We start from the raw sequence: 23,014 nt of genomic DNA, 5'->3' as shown, positions 1-23,014 counted from the left end.
CGCCCGCCCCGCGCTGCGGAGCCCCTCCCGCCACGCCGGGACGGGACGGGACGGGACGGCTCCCCCGGCGCTGCCCTCGCCCCCTCAGGCCTCCCGCCGCGGGGAGGGGAGGAGGGGGAGGCGGTTGCTGCCGGCCGCCATAGCCAGGCGACGTCCACCGGGGGAGCGGCGGGGCGCGGGCGCCCCGTCCCGCCTGAGGTGATGCGAGGAGGCGAGGCGAGGCCCGCCGCAGGCCGCGCAGGGAGGAAAGGGGGGGAGGGGGCGCACCCCCCGGGACGGCCCCAGAGAGGGACGCGGGACCGGGGAGAGCGGGAGGGAGCAGCCCCGCCGCACCGCCCTCCACATACCGTGCCCTCCTCCTCCTCCTCCTCCTCCCGCCAGCTCCGGCTCGCGCACCCACCCCGCTCAGCGCGCATGCGCGCTCCGCGGCGGCCGGAGGGAGGCAGCTGCGCATGCGCGGCGGGAGGGGTGGGGGGTGGGGGGGTGTTAACGGCCGGGCGGGCGGGAAGCCCGGGCTGACAGGACTGAGGGGCGGGCGGCGGTGGCGGCCCTGCCGCGGCCCTTCGCGTTCGCTGTGTGAGGCGACGTGTGAGGCGGTCGGACGTGAGCGTGTTCGGCAAGCGTCTGGAAAGGCCCCCCTCTCTCCCAGCTCCCTTCTGTCGGCCCCCGACTCCCGCCCCCAAAAAAGTGTTCGCCCCGGATAAATTGAGTTCAGGCTGGCCTTCTTCCAGAAGCTCAACAATGCCAGTTTTATCTGAATGTTTCTAACTGGTTTCGCAGACTTAATCGCCCTTCTCTCCCTACAATATAATGTTATTACTTCTCCCTGACGAAGATGAGGAGGGGGAACGTGAAATTAAAATGGCCAGGTCACCTGAGCGCTGCCTTGTAACATAACACGGGGGTAAGTAGAAGAGTAATCCAAAAGGGTTATACAGTTGTCTGGATGAAAAGAAGAAGAAATGCAGGGTCTTGCCAAAACCGTAATCCTGAGCTGTTTCCAGGAGATGCCCAACGTCAGCGTTCATTTTGTTACCCAGCTGTGTTGTCTTCATAACTGCTTTTAGATCTGAAAATTTGGTAGGTGCACAGAAGCTGTTTTGCTACACAAATGCTAGAATAATTATTTTTAAATTTATGAGTCTATTAAACCATACATTTTTCAGTGGTAAGGTCTTGTCTGGCATGACTAAGCTATCCAAACTGTACTATGCGGAATGCAGTATATTTGCATAGTCTTAAGTGGAAGGTAAAATGTTGGCTTTACCTATCTAGCTGTAAACGGCTGTTTTAAAGAGCTTTAGGACTGTTGCATTAAGAGTAAACAAGAGCTATCCCATCAGCTTTGGAGACCATGCTGCTCAGTGGAGAGCCTCCATATGCAGATGGTGCTTTGCTCTAGCTGGTTGTAATGTGACGTTCTCCAACTGTGCAGTTCCTAATTTGCTTGTAATTTGCTGGGTGTGGAGAGCTTACAAGGGCCAGAGCATTTTGCTGGAATATCCCTGAGGTAAACCATTTCTCTTTGTTCTTAAAATTCCATTTTCTGGATTTTGGCTGTTAGCAGCCAAGTTCTTCAAATATGTACCGTGATTCATACTTAAAGATAATTTTCACTACTTTTTGTGAACAGTGAAATGTACCATCTAAGTCTGTACTTTCCAACGTTAGGTATATATAAGCAAAGGGTTTTTTCATGAAGGTATTCTGGAAAATTATTAATTGTGTGATGTGCTTTGAACAGATTATGGTACCTCCATAGATTACTACTTTGACTGCATATATTATTTTTGAAAGCAGCTGCATAGATTGGGTGATGCCATTATAACTACAAGTTGTGATGCTACAGTCATTATTTAATCATCAGAATTAATTATTTATATTGTTCTTCACTCTTTCTTTTAAATGTTGGGGTTTTGAAATTTGGTAAGTAAACACCATGTTGTCATCCAACCCTGAGTTTTGAGGGAAGATTTTTACACTGTGGAATATATTCTGTAAGCCGTCTTTGCTAACAGAAAATGCCTGTGGTATTGAAAAAATGTCACATAATATGCATTGCCTTGGAAGCTACAGCTCCTGATTTCTAATTTTAGCTTTGTTACTGTCTCTCTGGATTTTCTTAGAGAAGAATCATCAGGTTTAAGACATAGCTCATTGAAAAAGTGGCTGATAGGGCCCTGATTTTTCACTGGTTAGCAAAGGAGTCACCATGACTGGCAGTTTCCAGAAAACTAAGCCATAGTTTCCATATATTCAGATCCCTTTACTTTATTTAAAATCATTGAGTGCACAGCCCCTGTAAAAATGAAGGACATCCAGTGACTAGGATCTCAACACTAGTGGCCATTTTTAAAGAGTATAGGCTTTAGCTGTACTGTTGGAGTGTCACAAACAGGCAATATTGTCTATGGACGTTAAGCTGAACATATACAATGTTAAGTAATTATGTATTGTTAAAAATAATAAATGGTTGACCTGAATATCCCCTTTCAGGACTTGCTGGCTTCCTCGTGACAAGCATAACTAAGTCTTCATGTTAGAGAAGTTAAGGTCTAAAACACTTAACTTTGAAAAACTGTTAGTATCCATACATAATTGCTAATAGAAATACTATATATCTCTATGTGGACAGGACGCTGTAACTACTAGAGGTGGATTCTAATCCTGGCTCTGCTGTTGACAAGTTTGGGCTAATAGTTTCAGTTTTCTATGTCCGTTTCCCTTTATGTCTGTCTGCAGAGCAAATCAGACTCATGGTATATTCTTACAGCACCTGGTATCAGCTTGGTCATCTCCAGTATTGTTGCCAGAGCATTTCAGTAAGTTGCAGTGAGTGCCTCTGTATCAGGGGAAATGCATTTGCTGTCATTCTAAAATTACTTGACAAGAAGTCCCAGCATGAGGGTTGCTTTCCTTCCTCTTCCTTCTTTTGCCTGTACTCTGAATAAATGCCTCAGGTTTCCATCTTGTCTTTGCCATACAGAAGCATTAACAGTCCTGTTCGTTGTGTCACTACTTAGATGTTTATATACTTAAAACAAATGCGTAATAGGTCATCAGACTGGTTTGTTTTATTCTAAATATATTAATATTATATATATATAGATATTAATATATTAATACATTATCACATATTGGTAATTTTTGAGAGTAAACTACAGTTGTTGTAGGAACTTTGTTGGTTGGGAATTTTAGAACTAAACTAAAGATCATGGAAAATAATCCTTCATCAGCCAGGCTGTGAACTGAATGATCTCTAAAAGGTCTTTTTCATCTCTTCATCCTGTTGTTTGGTCCCAAGAAACCCAGCTTCATTCAAAACCCATTGATCAGTCAAGCAGTTCAGGCAACACTCTACTCTCCAAGGAAAGAAGGTAACATTACAGCTCTCGGACTGGTAGAATTAACACGATGTACATTCATCTTCACAAATCCTCCTTAGTATGGCTCAGATCCTGAGCAATTCACAGTAATTCTAATGCTATTTCTTCCACTTTCTTTTCTGATTACTCTTAATTTCCGATGCTGAGCAATGTTGCTAAACAAAAAGAGATAATAATCTGTTATTGCCAGTGCCTGACAGTACTGGGGTTGCAAAGTTTTAGAATAAAATAATATTGCTAGGTGAGCCAAATAAGAAATAATGGTATAGCCAAAGCAAAATGCTTTTGAAAATGTCTTGTGAGGCTATCGGACAGCGTGTTCAAACCCGATACATCATTTGTGCTATAACAAATAGTTTCTTCATTTGCTGTACTAATATGGTCACAGGAGCATATCTACAATTTAAGAAGGATTGCATATATAGACAACATCTGCAAAATTGAAAGCTGGACTTCATTCCAGTTGAAACTGATATTAGCAAACATTCACCACAGCTGACTGCTTAATCTAAATCTCTTCATTGTCTGTCATTAGATTAATAGTGCTTATGGAGATTCTGCACCAATAATACATTGTAAGAATTAAAAGTAAGATATTCTGCACTCTTCTGCTTCGTCCGTTTAGGGGACTTAATAGTTGAAATTCCCCTGATAGAACTTGGTAGGTAGAGAGTTACTATTTCAAAATTGTTAACAAACCTTATTTTCCAATAATCACTGTAATATTACAGTGCTCTTACAAGGTAGACAAGTAGTGTTATTTTCCTTTTGCTGGCAGAAAAAGACGAATTAAGTAATTTGTTGAAGGCTGTGGTGACTGTGTTAGGCTGGCAAATGGAGCTGAATTTTGAGGATGTGTCATCTGTGCCTTCAACATACTTGCTCTTGGGCCCTGTGATTGTTCTGAGAGAAAGTTCAAAATGAAACAAACTGAGAGGCATACAAACAGCATACATTTTTCATGAGTATTTTTATTCTACTCCAGCAGCTACCAACCAGCACTGAAGAAAGTACTAGCATAATGCAGCAATTGTTGCCACCTTCTGGTTTTGGCAATTTTTCCTACTTACTTTTACTTATTTTATTTCATCTAAAAGTTCAATAATTCTTTCAGCTTCAGATTTATTTTTTTTTTCATTTGTTTTTTATTCCCTTTCTGTTACTGTTATTCATGTTCCATCCTGGTTTTATTTATTTTTTCTTTTCCTATTAGACCAATACCTATCAAAATCAACTGGAGACAGGCTACATATGAAATACTTAGGTCATTAATATAAAAGATAACAGCAGTTGAAGGCCTCAAAAATGTTGCTCCTAAGCAGGGAAATTAGTTTTGGATATGTTGAGAATAATGAGGATGCCTAATTGATACAGAAAGATAAATTTTTAAATCAGCTTACAAGTTCATGGTCAAAACAGCATTAAAATATCTGCAGATGGTGAAGCAAAGGTCATTATAACACAGGATTATATGAAAGTACAATAAAAGAATACTGTTAGAACTTATAGTAAATATATATAATTGTAATAAATAAGCAAGTTACCGTCTGTCTCTCCTGTTTTATTAAACGAGCAAACCTATGCTACCACTGTCTGGTTTGCTAAAAGCAGCAAATCAGAAACCAGTTCGAAGTACAATGTGTGAAATATTTTTGTTCAAAATGCTAGCTAGATCAGAACTAGGATTCATTTTACACATATAAGGTAAATAAAGCCTAGTGCTAAGCTCCAGAGTAAATTATTCCAATTATTCATCTGGTATAGGCATGCAGGTCTACATATAAAATTAGCAGCTCATAATTAACACTGAAGTGAGTCAAGATGGACAGATATTGATGCTAGGAAAACAGGACTTTATTCTTGATTCCTACAACATATTATGAACCCAAAGTGATATAATGTAACATGCAAAGCTGTGCTTTGAGAATCTTTTCCTCACGTGATATGTAGAAAGGTCAAGAGGGAAGCTGCCTGGATGGGAAATGACAGGCAAGAGCCAGACCAGTTATCATCTGCCTTGTGTAGAGCAGAGAATCGGAGCTTAACTTGAAGGTTTACTGTAAAAGTTAAGAACTCTGTTATTTAAGGAGACTGACTGAATTGAAGAATGAGAGGGAATTTCTTCATCAATGAAGAATGACAGATTGTACTTTTTTTTTTGTAAAGTAATTCAACAACAGAAACTATCCAAAACTAAAAAAATAAAATAAAATAAAATAATCTTGCACCCTCCACTATCATTTTTGCAGAGAAAAATATACAAGGACATTTAGAAGCCAAGCAAAATGTAATACAAGTAGTAGCAGACATCACATAATGTTACTGATCATTAGTCAAAAATTGCAGATGGATTCTTATCATTACAAGGCAGATACTTTTGAACAAATAAATAGTGACAAGAATTAAAATTCCACCAAAGTGCATAAAACATTACTTTAAACAAACACTAGTTTTTAATCACTCTGGTAGCAGTCATAACACCCAGTCATATTTACTAAGATACTCTGTTTGGGCACCACTTCTGACCCATCTATCCGACCAACCTGCAGCTACTAAAGAATTGTCATGTGGGAAAGGGCACCAAGAGGCAATCTTGTCACGGCCAATTCCTGACTGCAGGTGTGCACCCTCATCCAAGGAGATGTATAGCAGTAACTTTTGCACTTCATGCTTAACAAGTTCTGCTGAAGTGCAAGCCTAAACATACTCCGAACCCTGCCTGCAACACAAACTGCACGACAGATCAGGACTTTAGCCTTTGCTGTACTGATGTTGCAGCTAAGCGCAGGAAAGCTGAGGAGGCACAAAGCCACCTTCCCTCATTTGAGGCTGTCTAGGAGACAAACTTTCCCTTATGGTCGCTCTAATTTACACTGGCTGAAATAATCACTCCAAGGCTGTTTTGCAATGTATACCAAACCCTTTTCCTGCCTTAGAACTCCCTCTGAGCATTTAACATACAGCCAACAACATCACCAGGGGTGTGCCTGTTAAATAGTATCTGTGTATAGTTCAGTGCATGTTGTATCCCAGCAAGTTTGACTTAACATATATTATTCATGTCACAGCATTGTATGCATACAACATCCTGCACACAAGGGATGTACCTGATCTGTGTGTTTGATTTCAGGATTCCTGGGGATCATCATAGGTGTCTTTCCAGGAGTTAGATTGTTTCTTGGGTTTCATTTTGCTTTGCAAAACCCTGTTTTTTCCCCTTATGGTCCCAAAGGGGGAAATAAATGGCTTTCAGAGGCTAATGCTTCTGTAGCTGAGTGAGGTCCGGGATAGCTCTGGAGATACTAAGGGACTGCAGATGCCCCCAGTTTGTCCTTAAAGACTTACACCAGCCAAAAGAGCAACGTGCTCTAGCTCAGTTAAAGGCTTGATGGATGATAAGGACAGTGTTTTGAACAGCAATGTGGGAAATACAGCAAGGCTGGTGACACCAAAGTAATAAAGCCTAGTGCTTAAGCTCACAGACAAAATGAAGTCCTTCCCAGTCATGTTGCTAGCCATGGAGTTTTACTGCTCACTGTTATTTTAGTAACAATTTCTCTTATTAAACATCATGAAATCCTTCTCTAATTGCATAGGTCCCAAGAGAAAAATCGGTTGCATACCTAGCAGTGGAACAGTAGAACTGGAGTGTGCATTTGGCTGACTGAAGACACGCTGGTGCTATGAAAATAACTTCTGATGTCAGCAAGGTAAAAGCTGTGGATATGACTCTGGACTGCTGTACCCTAGAAAACATTTGTTGGGCTATGAACATGGACCTACAATACTGAAATTAAACTGATTTGTGCTGTCAGAAAGTATGCCTGTTAACACTAGTGCAAGTTTTTGAATAGCAGATTGGAGATACTGCTGTAAGAAATTTACCAGTTTACTTAGGAAAAATGTTGTCATGTATCTCTCAAGTGCAGGTGCACAGCCTGGTAACAATCTTCCTGTTACCAGTTGAAAGCCACTTTTTAAAATGTGAGCTAAATGGGTGCAGAAACAAAGTAACCTAAACCATGGAACTTGCCCTTAATATTCAACAGAGAAAGCAATACATAAAACTGCAACCAGGTGGAGTGAGAATTGTGTTTCCTGTCTGGTGTCCCCCTTGTCTGTCTTTCCAGATACTTCATCTCACCTGCCTTGCACTGGTTCAAGCAGAGGGTCAGGGTCAAGTGTATTGGCCTCTGTCCACGCCAAGGCTGGAGGTGTCCAGTTCACAGGATTTCCAAACCCCATAGACTTGTGTACAGCAAGAAACGGGGAGGGGCTTGCACAAACAACTGTAGATCTGCTCCTCGGTGAGATCCAATGCAGATGTACTCGACAACTACAGAGTTCTCCTTCAGGCCTCTCCCCCCTGAAGTTAAGGTTTTTTAATGTTTTATTACTCTCTAGCATCCCTAATACAACAATTGTGGCTGCCAAGGTGTGGACCAAAGACAGAGCTAGGCTCACTTGTTTTCCTAAACGGCCTCTCCTGCTGCTGTTACCAGAGGTGGACTAGTTGGCTGCTTGAGCCCTTAGTCTCGCCAACCAGGCTGTCTCTCTGATTTTTACTTTCTGTTGCCAATTCTCTTTCATAGCTGCCAAATCCATCTCCTGAAATCCTCACTCGGTATTGCTTCTCAAACACATTGTCTGTCGTTCCTTCTTATTTTATAAACAGCTGAACTGTTTGCTTGTTCAGCCTTCCAAGCGGCATAGCTACCTATTCTTATTTGGATGAGCCTGTCACAGGAATGGAAAAAGGAGTATTTATCCAGTTTGATGTAAAGCACTGGAGAAAGACCCTGTACTTTATGGTTTTCATCAACATAAGATCATGGCCTCTAAATTAACATTTTTAGTATTTTCCTGTTTGTGAGAAATCTAGCAAGTGAACAGCCTCAGCATGACATGAACATTATAATCCTTTCTAAAATTACATTTCTTTTATCATACAGCAGGTATTACAAATTGAGAATAAGGTTGATTTCTAACACATCATCTTTTATTGTCATGAGTCCTGTTTTCCAAACTTACTACTGAAATTATAAATGTACTGAATGCTTCAGAATGCAAAAATGTCATTTCAGCCAGTGATGGGGTTTTCATCAGGATATGCAAATGAGACTTTCAGAAGCCCAGTGGAAGAACATCATATCAATTAATGGGGAGTTTAGAAGTCAGTCTGCTGAGTTTGTTTATTCATCAAAGACGGACAAAGAAAATGCTCGTTGCCTGAAAAATACACATAAGTGTTACCTGCCAGGATTCGAAAGAATCAGAAGCCATCCTGAGAAAATGATGAAGTGAGCAGTGAGCAATTGACCATTCAATTGACAGTGAACTATTAATGAAAATGTTTTTCTTCACACCACAGAAAGGACCTGCCATTTAAAATGGACACACTGGCACATGCTAAAGTATCATCTCTGTACCAGACTTCACAAAGTTCTCTGTTAACTAACATAAGTTCATATATAACTCTCATGCTTTTGTTTATCCTTATTTGGACAAAGCCAAAGGCTTTTTTTCAATCCCTTGAATTATATAGTCCAGAAATTCACCAGACCTTCAAAATTCAAATCAGCTGTTCAATTACTGAGATATTATCAAATCCATTTTGTAATTTATTTTTTTTCCCCAGAAAAACTGTACATTTATTCAGACAAAGATTAACCTGCAGCATGGCTGCATAAAGTCATGGTGTATATCAATAAGATGATCCTTTGAACAATGCTGGAGTACTTCCCTCACCCTGAAACTGATGAAGATTGCTACTGCAGAAATGAGTGCAAAAAAAGGATTTGTAGGGGTCCAGTCCCCCAAACTGCTGTCAGCAGAACTTCCAAATAAGTTCTCTTGCAATGTCAGTACTCTTTTTTTTCCCCCTAATACTCACCTTGTAATTTCTTACTTCTAGTCTACGATTCCCAAATGCACTGACCCAGTTGACCGAATTTACCCTGGCATAAGAAGCTGTAACTCCAGGTTGTTCACTGAAGTTATATTTACATGTAACACAGTTACACTGCGCTGGAACATTTCAGGCAGGGAGGGTGTAGAGGTTATCCAAACCACTTTCCCATCCTGAGCGTCAGTCATCGTACTTTAGCCATGTGCAGCATTTTTACAAGGTAAATAATACAGTAAGAGTCAAAGAAAGTAAGACAAGAGGTTGAAGAGCAGACTGTCACTGAAATTGAAATGATTTGTTTAATAACACTGTGAAATAGCACACTTTAGCTTCACCAGCTCATCAGTGTCAGCTCCCCTCATCTGTACATGGCACTGAGAGCTTCTTAATGTAACAATGAAATCCATGGGCCAAATTCACCTCTAGTGTAACACTGCTGAAGTCGATGAAGGTATGTCAGAATTAATTTAGCCCAGTAGTTACTCTCCATTATCTGGAGTAATGGTGGGGCTGCAACACCTGACAAATTTGATAATACAGGTACTCTGCCGCATGGCTGAAAGCATCAGCGTGACCATGCTTGGAAATAGCTGAGATCCAGTGTAGCCAGCACAGGCCCAGAACTGGAGGTGAAATGACTTCTGCTGAACTTCTCGGGTGTCTTTGTACAGTGCTCCAAAATGCTGCAGGCTGAGTACGGGTTGCAGAGCTAGGGCATCCTCCCCCAGCACAGAGGAGCATAGTACAAACTGCAGGAATGGGGTTCCCTCTGGCCGGATTTACTAGCTTCATTCCAGCACCAGCCGATGGGTTCATGGCAAATCAGAAAAGGAGCCACACCCCCCTGCTACTTGCAGCTGGAGGACAATGCTGAGACATTATGGCTGGATCTGCACAGAGCTGAAGTGGATTTATAGGGGGCTTTAGCTGATATATACCTAAAATATAGCTTGTAAGCATTTAGCTTACACAGAGCTCTGTGCCAAAATGGGCCATGTCTGGCACATATTGTCCACAGATAATTGAGAGTTAACTGGATATGATTCAAACTAAATCATGTTTAAGAGACAGATTTCTTTTCCTAGGAATTTTCAGGAAAACAGCCAAATTCAAGAAGCAAAGCCAAAATAAGATGTAAATTTAAATTGTGGATCCCTAATGCACAATGCACACACATTGTATGTGATTTGTAATTTGAGGCCAGAGACACAGTAATTGCATGTGTAGTAACAGTGGCACGTACCCCCAAGCACCAATTCAAATGAGACGCACCCAGCAGAAGTGAACTGGGGTGCCTGTTTCTCATGCCTTGCCATCTGGAAGGCTTACACAAATCCAGGTCATTTTCTGTTTAATCCCCTTTATCCCAACACTTTGTAACTTTTCCCATCTCCTTACCTGCTCACAGTCAAACAACGTGGCTTTAGGGGTGGATGCATTTTGTTTACATAAAAACCATTTCCACGTATGTCTTCAACAGCACTTATGAACATTGTCTATCTGGTAACTGTCTTCTCTTTTTTAGGAAAACGTTTAGACACAGAAGGGGCTAAAAGCGGTGGTTAGCACCCTGGGAGATGACAGCTCTTTGCAGGTATCCAGAAGTGGAGAAGCAGCTGCTGTACCCTGTTTTATCAGCTGGAGGATTACTGGGGGCTGGTGGTGAGGGTGGTGTCACCCATTTTCAGCTCACGTCTGCTTCCATCTCTGCCACTACCTCTCTCTTTTGCCTTTGGCAGGTTACTTGCTTCTTGCTGCTATTTTCTTCTAAGTGCAGAAAGAGGATGAGGATGATAATGTAATAGGTGTTTTGAAGACTAACTCAATACTACTTAAGGCCCTTTCAGACACTCAAGTGAAAACATGGGTGTATAGAAAAATCAAAGTATAATTATTATGAAACTGTGTATTATTGTTTTGAGTAAAAGGGAATCGAAGGCAGGGTGATGAGATAATCAGACCACTGGAACTGAAGGATTTTTGAGACATACTATGAAATAAGTGAAAAGCAGAACATTTAATTGAGCTTAGGGAGGGTTTTCCTAGCAAGCAGTGTTCATTTCCTTCATGATATTTTTTTTCATATTGGTATCTTAAACAAGATGTAAGGTGTTGCAGTATGACTGGAAATAGGAAGTTGTAAAACAGTATTTTAAGGGCCCAACCCTGTAACCTTATTCACAGTCCCAGTGAATACAACACTAACAAGGTAAGTCCAGATTTAGATCCCTATTGTTTTATTATTACTGGTTATATCATTAGATAAAGGTCTACCAGAGACAATATAAGTTTTTCACAATTGTGAGACTTCTTAAGAATTATGTAATCAAAAAGTACCTGAAGTTTTACCATATTTGGATTTATTGGAGATGAAAGGTCCGAACTAACCCACATTGCCCTCAAGTCCCCTGGCTGCCCCTAAGAAGTCAATGTTACTTCTGTAACTAATGTTCTTTTTCAGAGAACATCTGGTACTTCATGAAATGGAGTATCTACAACTCGATGCAGAACAGGCTAAAGGGATGACACTCACAAAGCTCAGGTTGCCACAAATCAGATTTAACTATAATTGTACTGCACGTGATGTAAAGTCAGACATAAATGAGGTATAACAATAAGACAGTGGAAGTTATATTACCCTACATTTCATTTTTTTAACTTTCTTTAATTTATCTGCTTGTTTGGATTACACAGAACCATGAACATTCCAGTAGCAGCCCTCTAGTTGGGATTTCTATTTATAGCATGCTATCTTTTCATTGGATGCCCCTCTGCATTAGTTTCAATGAGGCAATAATTAGGCCCTTAAAGCACAGTTAAGATATCTTTAATAATTGAATTTAGATAAAAAAAATTACCCAGTATTCTTTCCAAAGACAATAACTTTTTATAATTCTTTGGGACTGTGAAAGAGGATACATTTCTAAATGTTCCTCTCTTACATTTTCTCCTGTTTTTCTTTTATGTATTTTGGGTCTAAGCAGCCACCATCTCCACAAATTTCAGACTTCATACATGCACATATTTAGCCATAAGGCAATTCTGAACTTTCAAAATTAAGCATACAGCTATTCCCTGTAGAATAGAAGATTTCTTTTGCATTCTAAGTAATTTCTGTCTTGATAGCCAGGGGAACTACTTAGCTCTACAGGATGCTTAACTAGGCTCAGACTTTGCTGCTAAGTTGGAGAGAGATAGGTTTGGTGGGTGGACTGTTCGATGGGTAAGGAACTGGCTGGATGCCTGCATCCAAATAGTTAAAGCCAAAGGCTCAGTGTCCAAGTGCAAACCACTAACGACTGGTGTCCCTCGAGGGTCCATACTGGGACAAATCCTATTTAGTATCTTCATCAATGACATAGACAGCAGGATCGAGTGCACCCTCGGCAGGTTTGCAGCTGACACCAAGCTGAGTGGTGCAGTTGATTTGCTAGAGGGAAGGCATGTCACCCAGAGGGACCTTGACAGGCTGGAGCAGTGGGCCCATGTGAGCCTCATGTGGTTCAGCAGGGCCAAGTGCATCTGGGTCAGGGCAACCCCTGGTATCAGTACAGGCTGGGGGATGAAGGGATTGAGAGCAGCCCTGTGGAGAAGGACTTGGGGGTACTGGTGCATGAAAAGCTAGACATGAGCTGACAGTGTACACTCGCAGCCCAGAAAGCCAACTGTATCGTGGGCTGCATCACAAGAAGCATGGCCAGCGGGTTGAGGGAGGTGATTCTACCCCACTCTGGTGAGACCCCACCTGCAGTACTGTGTTCAGCTCTGGGACCCCCAACATAAGAAGGACATGGACCTGTTGGAGCAGGTCCAGAGGAGTACCACGAAGATGATCAGAGGGCTGGAGCACCTCTCCTATGAAGACAGGCTGAGAGAACTGAGGTGGTTCAGCCTGGAGAAGAGAAGAGAAGGTTCCGGGGAGACCTTATGGCAGCCTCCCAGTACCTAAAGGGGGCCTGCAAGGAAGCCAGAGAGGGACTTTTTACAAGGGCACGCAGTGATAGGACAAGGGGTAACGGCTTTAAACTGCAAGAGGGGAGATTTAGATGAGATGTAAGGAAGAAGTTCTTCACTGTGAGGGTGGTGAGACACTGGAACTGGTTGCCAAGAGAGGTTGTGGATGCCCCATCCCTGGCAGTGTTCAAGGTGAGGCTGGATGAGGCTTTGAGCAACCTGGTCTAGTGGAAGGTGTCCCTGCCCATGGCAGGGGCTTTGGAACTAGGTCATCTTTAAGGTCCCTTCCAACCCAAACCATTCTATGATTCTGCAATTTTAAAGGAAGAAAACAAAACCAAGAAATATTCAACAATCTTAATCCCAAGTACACTTGCCAGCACAGCCCTTAGTGCAGCTCTCAGTACCGTAGCTGATGCTATTAGAAATATCAAGAGTGGCACTACAGATAAATATTTCTTCATCACCATCTCTTGTCTGACATGAACTCAAACACCAGTTAAGAAAAACTACATGCAGTGGTTTTCACTACATAGTGTATGCAATCTAGACTAACTGCTCATCATCAACACCTAATTGTATGTGCTGCAGTGTGCCTGGTCAAGGTAGGGGAGTTCACTACGACAGCTGCAGATGGTGGGGACAACATGGCAGAGGTTTAGAAAGGACACCTGTGAGTGCGTAGAGGGTTGAATGACATAGCTGCGTATTTCTTTCCTCTGAGTGTTTGAGTTGTTTTTTTCAGTGTGGAAATTTTACTCCAAAATTACCTTTTTAGCGTGTGGGAATCAGACAGATAGCAATTTTGAGAATGTCTTGAGGGAGCAAGGTGATTTGAGTGATGAGACTCATAAGCCTTGTAATTACAGTAATTATGAGACCATACCTCTACAGGTAAGAACTCATAAGTAAAAACATTAGCATGACCATTTAAACAGCTCAATAATTCATTCCAGGGCATGTGGTTACAGTGCAATGCTTAACATAAACTTCATGACTCTGTTGGCTCTTGGTCTTACCTCTGAAGTGTGCATCCATCCTGTAAATATAGATCCCTTTGTCCTGTACTATTTGTATGTAGTCTTTTTAAGACAAGTCTACAGCATCTGTAGCAGCTGGTTACAGGTGGTCAAATCTTACTGCGTGTTTTAGACATTGTTTTCCCTGCAGCTTTATAAAGAAATAGCCTGAAACACTGAAGTGTTCTGAGTCAGACAGATTTTACTCTGAGAAAAGCATGTTGGAAAAAACATGTACTCCACAAAGGGAAGTTTTCTGTCCTACAAGTCCTACATGTGCTTTACTCTAGCCCTGACCTGCTGCCTAATGGGATCGATGAGTAAGGGAAGTTTGGTAGTATGAGGGAATGCCTCCTTCCTAGTCATCCTGTGCTCTTTTTTGATTTATTTACACAGCACTTCAGTGCCAGGTATGTCTTCTGTCACTGTGAACTAATAATGTCACAAACCTTTTGAATGGTACTGAGGGAAGCTTGTTAGAAGTCTCTCACCAAGTGGACATGCTGAGGCAGAGGATATAAAAAACACAGGGTCATTAGATGGGATATTGTTAATATTCTTCAAAGTTTGTATCCATGAGTTATAACACTAAATGCCAGTCATAAAATGATGGTATCTTATGGAAACTGCAGATGATCCTTTTGATCACAGCAGTATATAGTATTTCTTGAAGGTGTGTGCAGGACAAGTTTGTACAAATCTGAGCTTGTTTAGTTTTTTTATTCAGTTTCATTTTGCTGAGTTTTACTCTCATTGGGGAATACCTGCATTGTTCATCATTTACATTTATGATGCTTACAAACACATTTTATCATCCAGTGATTTTTCTACTTCAGTATTACAATTTTGTTTGGAATTCGGAGTGTTCTAATCATACAGTTACTGCTCCATACTAAAATCACTTTTAGTATCAATCAGTTTCAGCTACAGCTGAAATGATACATTTATGTAAAATGTTATCAACGAGGAGTCAGGTGTAACTTTTGCACTCCAATTAACACATTTTTTTAAAAATACAGTGGGCATAGGCTGAAACAAGAGAAGTTCTGGCTTAGATACCAGGAGAAAACTTTGCATCATGAGGACAGTCAAGGTTGTCTGGAGAGGTTTTCCAATATCCACTCTCCAGCCTTGGAGCTTTTCAAGACCCAGCTGAGAAAAGCCCTGAGCAACTTGGTCCAATCTCGTAACTCGCCCTGCTCTGGGCAGGAGGTAGGACCAGAGACCTCCTGAGGTCCCTTCCAGCATGGATTGTCCTACAAGCCTGTGAGTTATTCCAGTTATCTGAGCGGTTGTTGACAGTATGTACATCAGGACTCAGAGTAATAGGTATGGATTACACTCCTGACAACTACCAGTTCTTTGGACATCTTAAGACTTCTGTCACTGAGCTCAGTTTTACTGTACAGTTGTTTATTATGCAATTAAAACATAATTCCTCATAAAAGCTGCAGTGTCCAGTCACATACAAAATCACTGCATCTGTCTTTCCAAAACCTGCCATATGAAGCAAAACCAGCCTCATAACCTTTGCATTATCTCTGTCTTCGTATTTGTGCTGATCTTGCATTAAAGGCTGCAATAGCTACTTTACAGATAAGGTTAAGAATTTGCTTTTTGATATAAACATGTTTTAAGCATTTTCTCCCCCGTGGCCTTTTTAGCTTCTGTGTAATAAAACAGCTCCCCCTAAAACTTTGCATCCTTTCTCACTTCCAGATATGTTTTTATAGGAGATTTTGGTAAAATATATAAAATAAGATCCTGAATTGCACTGTTTTAAAACAAGCTGAAAATTCTTTTTGATTTGATTTTGGCTGAACTTTTCTCTGGAATCTTTGCTTTGATTTTGGTTGTGTTGGCCTCATTAAGGAGAAGTGCCCTTTAGTATTTTAGGAAGACTGCTGAGGGATTAAAATATATATACAGGCTTATTTCTTTGGGTACTTTTATGTTTATTATTTCTTTGGTTTTACAGAATGGGGATTTATCCAGGACTTTAAGTGACCCTCCCACTAGTAAAGTGGACCTCTGAAAAGCAACATCTGTATTAGCAATACTATCAGCATTTATACATACCGTACACAAAAAAATATGTTAAAAGAATATTATTACATTTGCAAAGTCAAGTACTCAAAAGTCACAAAAGACAGAATTAAGCTTTAATTTGTCCGTCTTACACATCAGCATTCTGGTATAGTGACTAGTGACTGAATTGTGCAGTACTGCCCACCTTTTTGGGGCACAGAATAGATGATGTTCTTTTAATGAGCAGCTATACATTTTTTATGCTTTTTCTCATTCTCTAATGTGTTGTTGCAGGTCTTATTTACTGTACTGAATTTAAACCCTGTTTGGAAGACTGAATTATTAATTGCTTTTTGGGGTGTCTCATAAGGAAAGCATTCCACTTCATCAGAGGAATCTTCACAGTTCCTGTGTGAGATAGGGCAGTACTTCCTATGACTGTATGCTGGTTTATAGGAGAGAACTGCAGTGCACAGAAGAAGATCAGAGATATCTGTTAATTTGGTATGCCTAGGACTTTGATTTTTTTCAGAGAAATGACATATGCCAGAACTGACAGTCCCCTCTGATTTTGTTTGCAACCATGAGTACTCGCAGCTTCCACAAATTAGGTCACAGAGTCTCCAGTCAGGGAGCTAGAAAAAGAGGAGGGCACAGACAATGACCACCTGTGATAAATTTGGTTAAATGACTTGCTTCATGTCACGACAGGGACAGAATCCTGTCATGGGATTTACCGGAGTAGCATTCAACGGTTTTCATCATTAAAGCATCCTTTCTGTGTTAGCAATATCCTGACTCGCCAACCAAATACCTTCTACCTTCCAGACCAAATGAGTTACAGCTCCTACAGAAAACATCCTCCCTTCTTGCAAGCCATGGTTCATCTACAAGCAGGTCCGCCCTGGGCACTGACAAGGGAAGAGTGCCTGTGAATATCACCTCACTACAATATATAAGCACGTTTACGTGTCTAAGTTGGATGTGGACAACTGGCCTGGAAAACTTCAGCCAGAAGACTGGCGAAGTTATTACCAACTGAACACATTCGCGTCAGCAGGAAATGTGTGTGTCAGTCACAGGAAGTTACTATCCATACCACACCATTTACAATAAACTTTCAGTAACATAAATACGGATGAAATAGGAGGTCTAATACTCAGGCTTACCAGAACACATGAACTGAGTGTATTAGGCCTGGATTAGGGGGGAATACAGAAGGGACAGAATACATCAGCACACAAAGCTCAGAGAGCAGCGGCTTACACAGATGCATACAGGCAACGACCAGGGGTGGGAGACCAGGGGCACACAGCAGGCGGTTCCCGCAGGTAAGGGGTTCTGTAATCGCAGGAAGGGGTTGGCTTGACACCCTCTCCCTGGAAACACAGATGAAGATGTTGGGCAAATTAGAGAGAGAATCATCCTGTGACTGACTTGGAGCAGCTTCTTTGCAGTTCAAGCACCAGAGCTTTGCAATGAGACCAGGAGAAAGGGTGGTGCTACAACCTGAGCTGGTGGGTAACCTGAACCCCGGAGATGGAGGGAGCAATCCCACTGTCACTTTGGGAGCTGTTTTGTCACGCCTAACCTCTCTGAATCGCGCACTGATTATCTCCTCACGATTCCTGTAACCCACAAACACATGAAGACTTTAGTAGCAGGATCTAAAATCAGGAACTGCTTTTCTGGTACTGTCATCATTCTTGCACAAACCCACAAGAAAAGTCTGGGCTAGAGTGTGTGGGGGGTGGATCCTGGGTCCCTCAGGAATCCCTCTCTTATTGCTGTCCTCCTCAATGCACAAGAAAAAACTTCCTAACATATCAAGAGGACTTTTCCTTCTAGGAAAAGAAGTTCTAACTATTCCTTTTTCAAAAAATTTTAAAGGAACTGATTTACTCTTTTTTTCTCCTCTCTCTTTCTTCAGGCAAAAAAAAGTTGCCCAAGCATTCTCTTTCTCCAAATTCCTCACACACCCTGTTTTAAAAAGCAGCAGCACTAGCTCTGCTTTGGTTTCACTTTTTCCTCCTCAACTCCCAGAAACAAGTCTGTGATTATTACACCCTGCTCAGCTAATTTTTTTAGAGGGAATACAACTTACACTGTACAACTGAGTGATCTGCTTCTTTAACATCAGCTACAGTCTCCCATGCTCATTATTATTCCCTGCCAGCTTACAACATGCACATTTTTAGAATACTTGCATAGATCTATGCAAGTCTGATGATGTTACAGCTATTTATTCTCCCCAGCCAAAAATGCTAGTATCTAGACTTAACCGTGTAACAACAACAGTAACCATTTTCCCCCCAAAAGAGAAAACAAAGGACGCACAGAGCCATCCACACAAATTGTAGTGGTAACACAGAATAGTTATAAATACAAGCATGCTAGTCTGCAATAGCCACATAATCATATAATCCACACATTTCCTAGCACCCATCAGATCAATCAGTTTAATTCTCTTCATAAAAAAATTCCTTTACTACACTAACTAATCCCAGCAGGACCACACCTACAACCTAAACTAATGCGCATTAATACACTTTGGAGAGATACTTCTTTTTATACCTCTGCTACATCTAACTACTGCTACACAAAACAGACAGGATACATCTTTTTACCAGCACAGAACAGTAAATGAAAGTTAAGGTTGAGCAGGGTGACAGCCAATGATGAATGCTCGCAAGGCTGTGGGGAACAGGTTAGCTCTCACAGGACTTTTGTAAGCAGTATCTGGACCTTGTAAACTGTTGGTACGTTTTTGTAACAAAAACTTAACAGTAAATTTGCTTGTTAGCTGGGCTGCCTATCCTTGTATTATCAAACTCAGCTCTTGGATGACAGATTTAATCTTTCTCATCGTCAGTCAAAGCGCTTTTAATTTTGAGACACCTTTAATATGCAATCTGAAAGCATCACAGCACTCCCTCAAAAAACATACAGGCAAAAGATTGAGGGTGCTTTTCATGTGGCATGCCATTTACCTCTGGTGTACTACAGTGTAATTCCAGCTGAAGTTTGTGGGAGCTGCACTAGCACACAGAGGTATATGAAAACAGTCATTTTGCACTACTCTGGAATAACCTTTCCCAGACTGCTCCATGTCCACTCCTCCTTAACTGAAGAATGGTTCCTGCTACACTACCTTGCTGTCGATGTGCATGGGCTGGTACTACCACAGGAGACTCACGCTCTTGGCAATACAGTCTTTGTTCGTATTGCACCACGCTGATCCCTTCCTCCTGCAAAGGGCAGTTCTGCACCCTCTGAAGTTACTGCAGAGATGACCCACAGCAGACCTTCAACTAACACATTCTCCTTCTCCTGACCAACTATGTGCAGACTGTGACCCTTTTTTTCAGCAAGCAAGAAACTCTCTCGAGACCAATCTGACAGTTCTCACACCGTGTATCTGAGCAACAGAGGTGCACAAAGGCTCTGAAATCACTCGACACTTGGATCAAGATTTGGCCGCTAATGGCTGATCAGAGGAACCAAGTACTCCCAAAGTGTTACCCTCACTCACCAGTAGTCAAGCCAGGACTCAGACTAAACTTTTCTGACACATGTTACGTATTGAAATGTTTTAAATAATAGCCAGAAAACTTACTAGACAGGAGCTGCATCTTGATACTTCCAGTATTTACCTCCTGTCTTCTCTTAGTTACTGCAAACAGAAATTAAGATTAACACGACTGTTAACTTCTGGAGCTAAAAGAAATGCAAGCAGATAAAGTGCATAAAGAAAGAACAGGACAAGCTGGATGTTTGTTAGTTTTATGCATCACCATGAATATAGTAGTAAGCCTCTGCCCAGACAATAGCAATTAATGAGGTAGTGAGCAAAAAGGTTTACCTTTCATAAGGACTGTCAGATACAGGATTGTGCGGTCACTATTGCAGTTCAGACCTGTATCATTAGTGGGTTATAAATACAGATTTCAGTTTCCTACTGAGTTCATTTGCTGACTGTATTCACATTTTAGAGAGCTGCTGAAATGTTAAATCCACACTTCAGATGTTTATGTTTTCTTATTGTATACATTAATGAATCAAGCCACATGCCAAATGGGCATTTGGTGTATTATTTAAGTAATTTCCTAACACACAGTAAGGAAAAAAATTTTGTAAGCTCTGCCATAAGAAGGAAAGATTTAAGATTTTGTCCACAGGGGTAACTTAAATACTCTGCCATGATTCATGACTAGAAGATTGGTAGCCACTGTACCAATAAATAAACTGCTGCCCAAATCTAAAGTAATTCAAGAGATAATAACTATAAGTTAACAAATTATTTTTTTCTAGGCTAAGAAATTTATCTAGCAGTTAGACAACACAATGCAATTTTTTTAGACAAAAAGTATACATGGAGTGTTTATTATAATGTAATCCATTAGCAACTGTTTATCCAGACCTCATTAATTTAGTTTTTACCACCTTCATTTTCAAACCTAAGCATTATACATGTTTTAGCTAAACATAAAATTAGCACACCCTCTATGTATCATACCTTCATTAGCACTACTGCTAAACATGTGAAAACATGATAGACATTATAAAACAGCCACAGATTCCAACTTCAGGCAAAGTATTCTCTGGTAAAACTGGCATGAACACTAACATAAAATTACTCTTGCACAAAACATCGTAGAGATGGTTATCAGCTGCAGTGAAGAAGAACAAAAAGTTACCATGAAAACTTTAGAAAAACATGAATTTCATCTGCACGGGCCATGGCACAGTCTTCCCCTTTTATTATTTCTGTTTATTTGTATTACCATAAAATTTTTAGAAAACTGATCCTGTACCCATGAGATCTCTGGGAGTTTTGTCACCAGCTTCAGTGGAAGCAGTTGTAGGGTCCTGCAAAGTTGCCTTGTGTTTCTGGACTTCGATTATTACTGTTATGCCCAGATATCATACAATCCTCTTAATGAATGGTAAATATTGCACTTGGATTAAAAATATGCACAAGATGCACTTTACAGTTACAAGGCAGTTAAAATACAAGTAATTTTTGTGTAAAATGTGGAACAGATTATAGCCCAGATTAGATTTAGAAAAAAACTTTAGCCAATTTCAGAAGTTTCAGACACTACCTAGTTACCACCAGGTAACATGCAAGGAAAATAAGTTGGACCTACTATTTTGAGGACTCTTTTAAAACATTAGTCTATTATTTTCAATGCAGTCAATTCTGGTGTTTTTCCTCAGCTGCAATTGAGTTAGGGTTTTAGGATTTAGCCTTCACTGAATGTACAGTCGTTGCACTCTAAAGAGATTAAACCATTTTCTTCCAGTTACTTTCATTTCATCTGCGTATTAAATCATTACACCAGCTAACTGTGGACTGTGACTACTGCACAAACTCTTTCTGTTTATCATAGCTGTATCTATTGCCCCACCATTATTATTTTTTTTTTTTGTGCGGAACAATGCTGCACCAGATTTATCTTTACTCTCATGCAATACATTCTCTACACCTGCCTTATTATTAAATATGCATAACACAAACCCTGCAGGACATGGTAATATATATATAACTGGGTGTTTGTTGTAAGAAGAGTTTAAAAGTTACTGCATGAGAATACTAAACACTGAATTGAATGTCAAAATATTCCAGTCATTCTAGATATTATTCCAACATTTAAACAGTAGTTTTAATGGAAATACTAAATAAATGAAAAAAGAAAAGGTATGCGCTTAAATGCTAACTATTGACAAGAAAATCATGATTACAACGTTCTGGTCAACCTTGTGTGAATTCGCTCTCAGCTGAGGCTGATGACCAGCTTCCGTTAACACTTTTACAAAGGGAGATATTTTATAAACACAGCTCATTAGAGTGACATTAGGCTGCAGGGGGAGCATACAGATTAAGAGTACAGAAGACAAACTATCACACTGAGGTTACTTTTTATGCCCCACACTTCTATCGTTCCAGTTTACCTCAAGTTGTACTGAATTTACCAAAATTTGTCACGGGATCTGTGTGACTAATGACAAGAAAATTCAAATATTGGCTAGTTCAGTGTCCTCTATGCAGGCACAACTTATGTCGCCTCGAGTGTATGAAGAGCAAATTCTGCTGATCTATTTATGTGCCCTGCAAACAAAATGGTGGCGAGTAGGTCAAGTTAGAGTACAGGCATTCATTTGCCATTTTCAGAGAAATTTGTGTAAGCAGCCTCTAATATGCCTCAGCAAATTTAGACGAATGAATGGGTCATCTTAGCAATCACTGACATACACTGTATGAGCATGCACGCCTGAAACCACAGAATTGTTTAGTCATTCATTTTCAGTTACCAAAATGCTTCTGTAGGTACAGATTAGAGAAGGAACCCCTTAAAAGTCTCAGAAGGAAATTTCTTAGACGGATGAATGTGTGTCTCGAGACCTCATTCAGAAACAGCTCTGATAAACAGCTTGATCGAATAATTTGTGCCTCTCCAAGAAGGTTTAAGAAGTCAAACACACAAAAGTCACTATTTATCTGCAATGCTAAAGCAGTATATTACCCACAGACTTCTTGATGGTAGACCCAATGCAGTCAGCTGAGGCAACAGACTTAGGGGAGCCCAGGGCCCAATCCATCAAGGTGCCAGCCATCTAGTGCACAAAGAGCACCCCTGGTTCCAGCAGAAGTCAAAAGGACTGTTTGCCAGCAGCCTGAACAGCTCACAGGCTTAGGTATTTAAATAGACTGGCAG

At 40.8% G+C, this 23,014-nt stretch overlaps 1 protein-coding gene and 1 long non-coding RNA gene across 11 annotated transcripts in view; one reads left to right on the top strand and one right to left on the bottom strand.

Annotated features, from left to right (window-relative positions):
* The window catches only part of ATG10 (autophagy related 10), an 88,170-nt gene extending 87,638 nt beyond the window's left edge, over positions 1–532 (bottom strand). For all 4 annotated transcript variants that reach the window (XR_012649046.1, XR_012649047.1, XR_012649048.1 and 1 more), the window contains exon 1: positions 348–532. Coding sequence is in view for 1 of the 4 variants with exons in the window: in XM_075020951.1 (XP_074877052.1) it covers positions 348–416 (69 nt within the window). In the remaining 3 variants the exon portion in view is untranslated. The remainder of the gene's footprint in view (positions 1–347) is intronic.
* LOC142027221 (uncharacterized) lies at positions 19–19,251 on the top strand. 7 transcript variants are annotated; one of them, XR_012649056.1, is made up of 5 exons: positions 19–198; positions 836–904; positions 3,305–3,377; positions 6,983–7,096; positions 7,517–19,251. It is a non-coding gene; the product is annotated as an uncharacterized LOC142027221 (long non-coding RNA). The 7 variants fall into 7 exon arrangements; XR_012649051.1 differs by having other exon boundaries at positions 781–904; XR_012649054.1 differs by lacking the exons at positions 19–198; positions 836–904 and having other exon boundaries at positions 917–3,377; positions 7,517–9,514; positions 10,820–10,888; positions 16,590–19,251.
* The last annotated feature ends 3,763 nt before the right edge of the window (positions 19,252–23,014 follow it).

The sequence above is a fragment of the Buteo buteo genome, chromosome Z (assembly GCF_964188355.1).
Source record: "Buteo buteo chromosome Z, bButBut1.hap1.1, whole genome shotgun sequence".
In the NCBI taxonomy this organism is placed as follows: Eukaryota; Metazoa; Chordata; class Aves; order Accipitriformes; family Accipitridae; genus Buteo; species Buteo buteo.
This window is presented reverse-complemented; position numbering and strand designations above follow the sequence as displayed.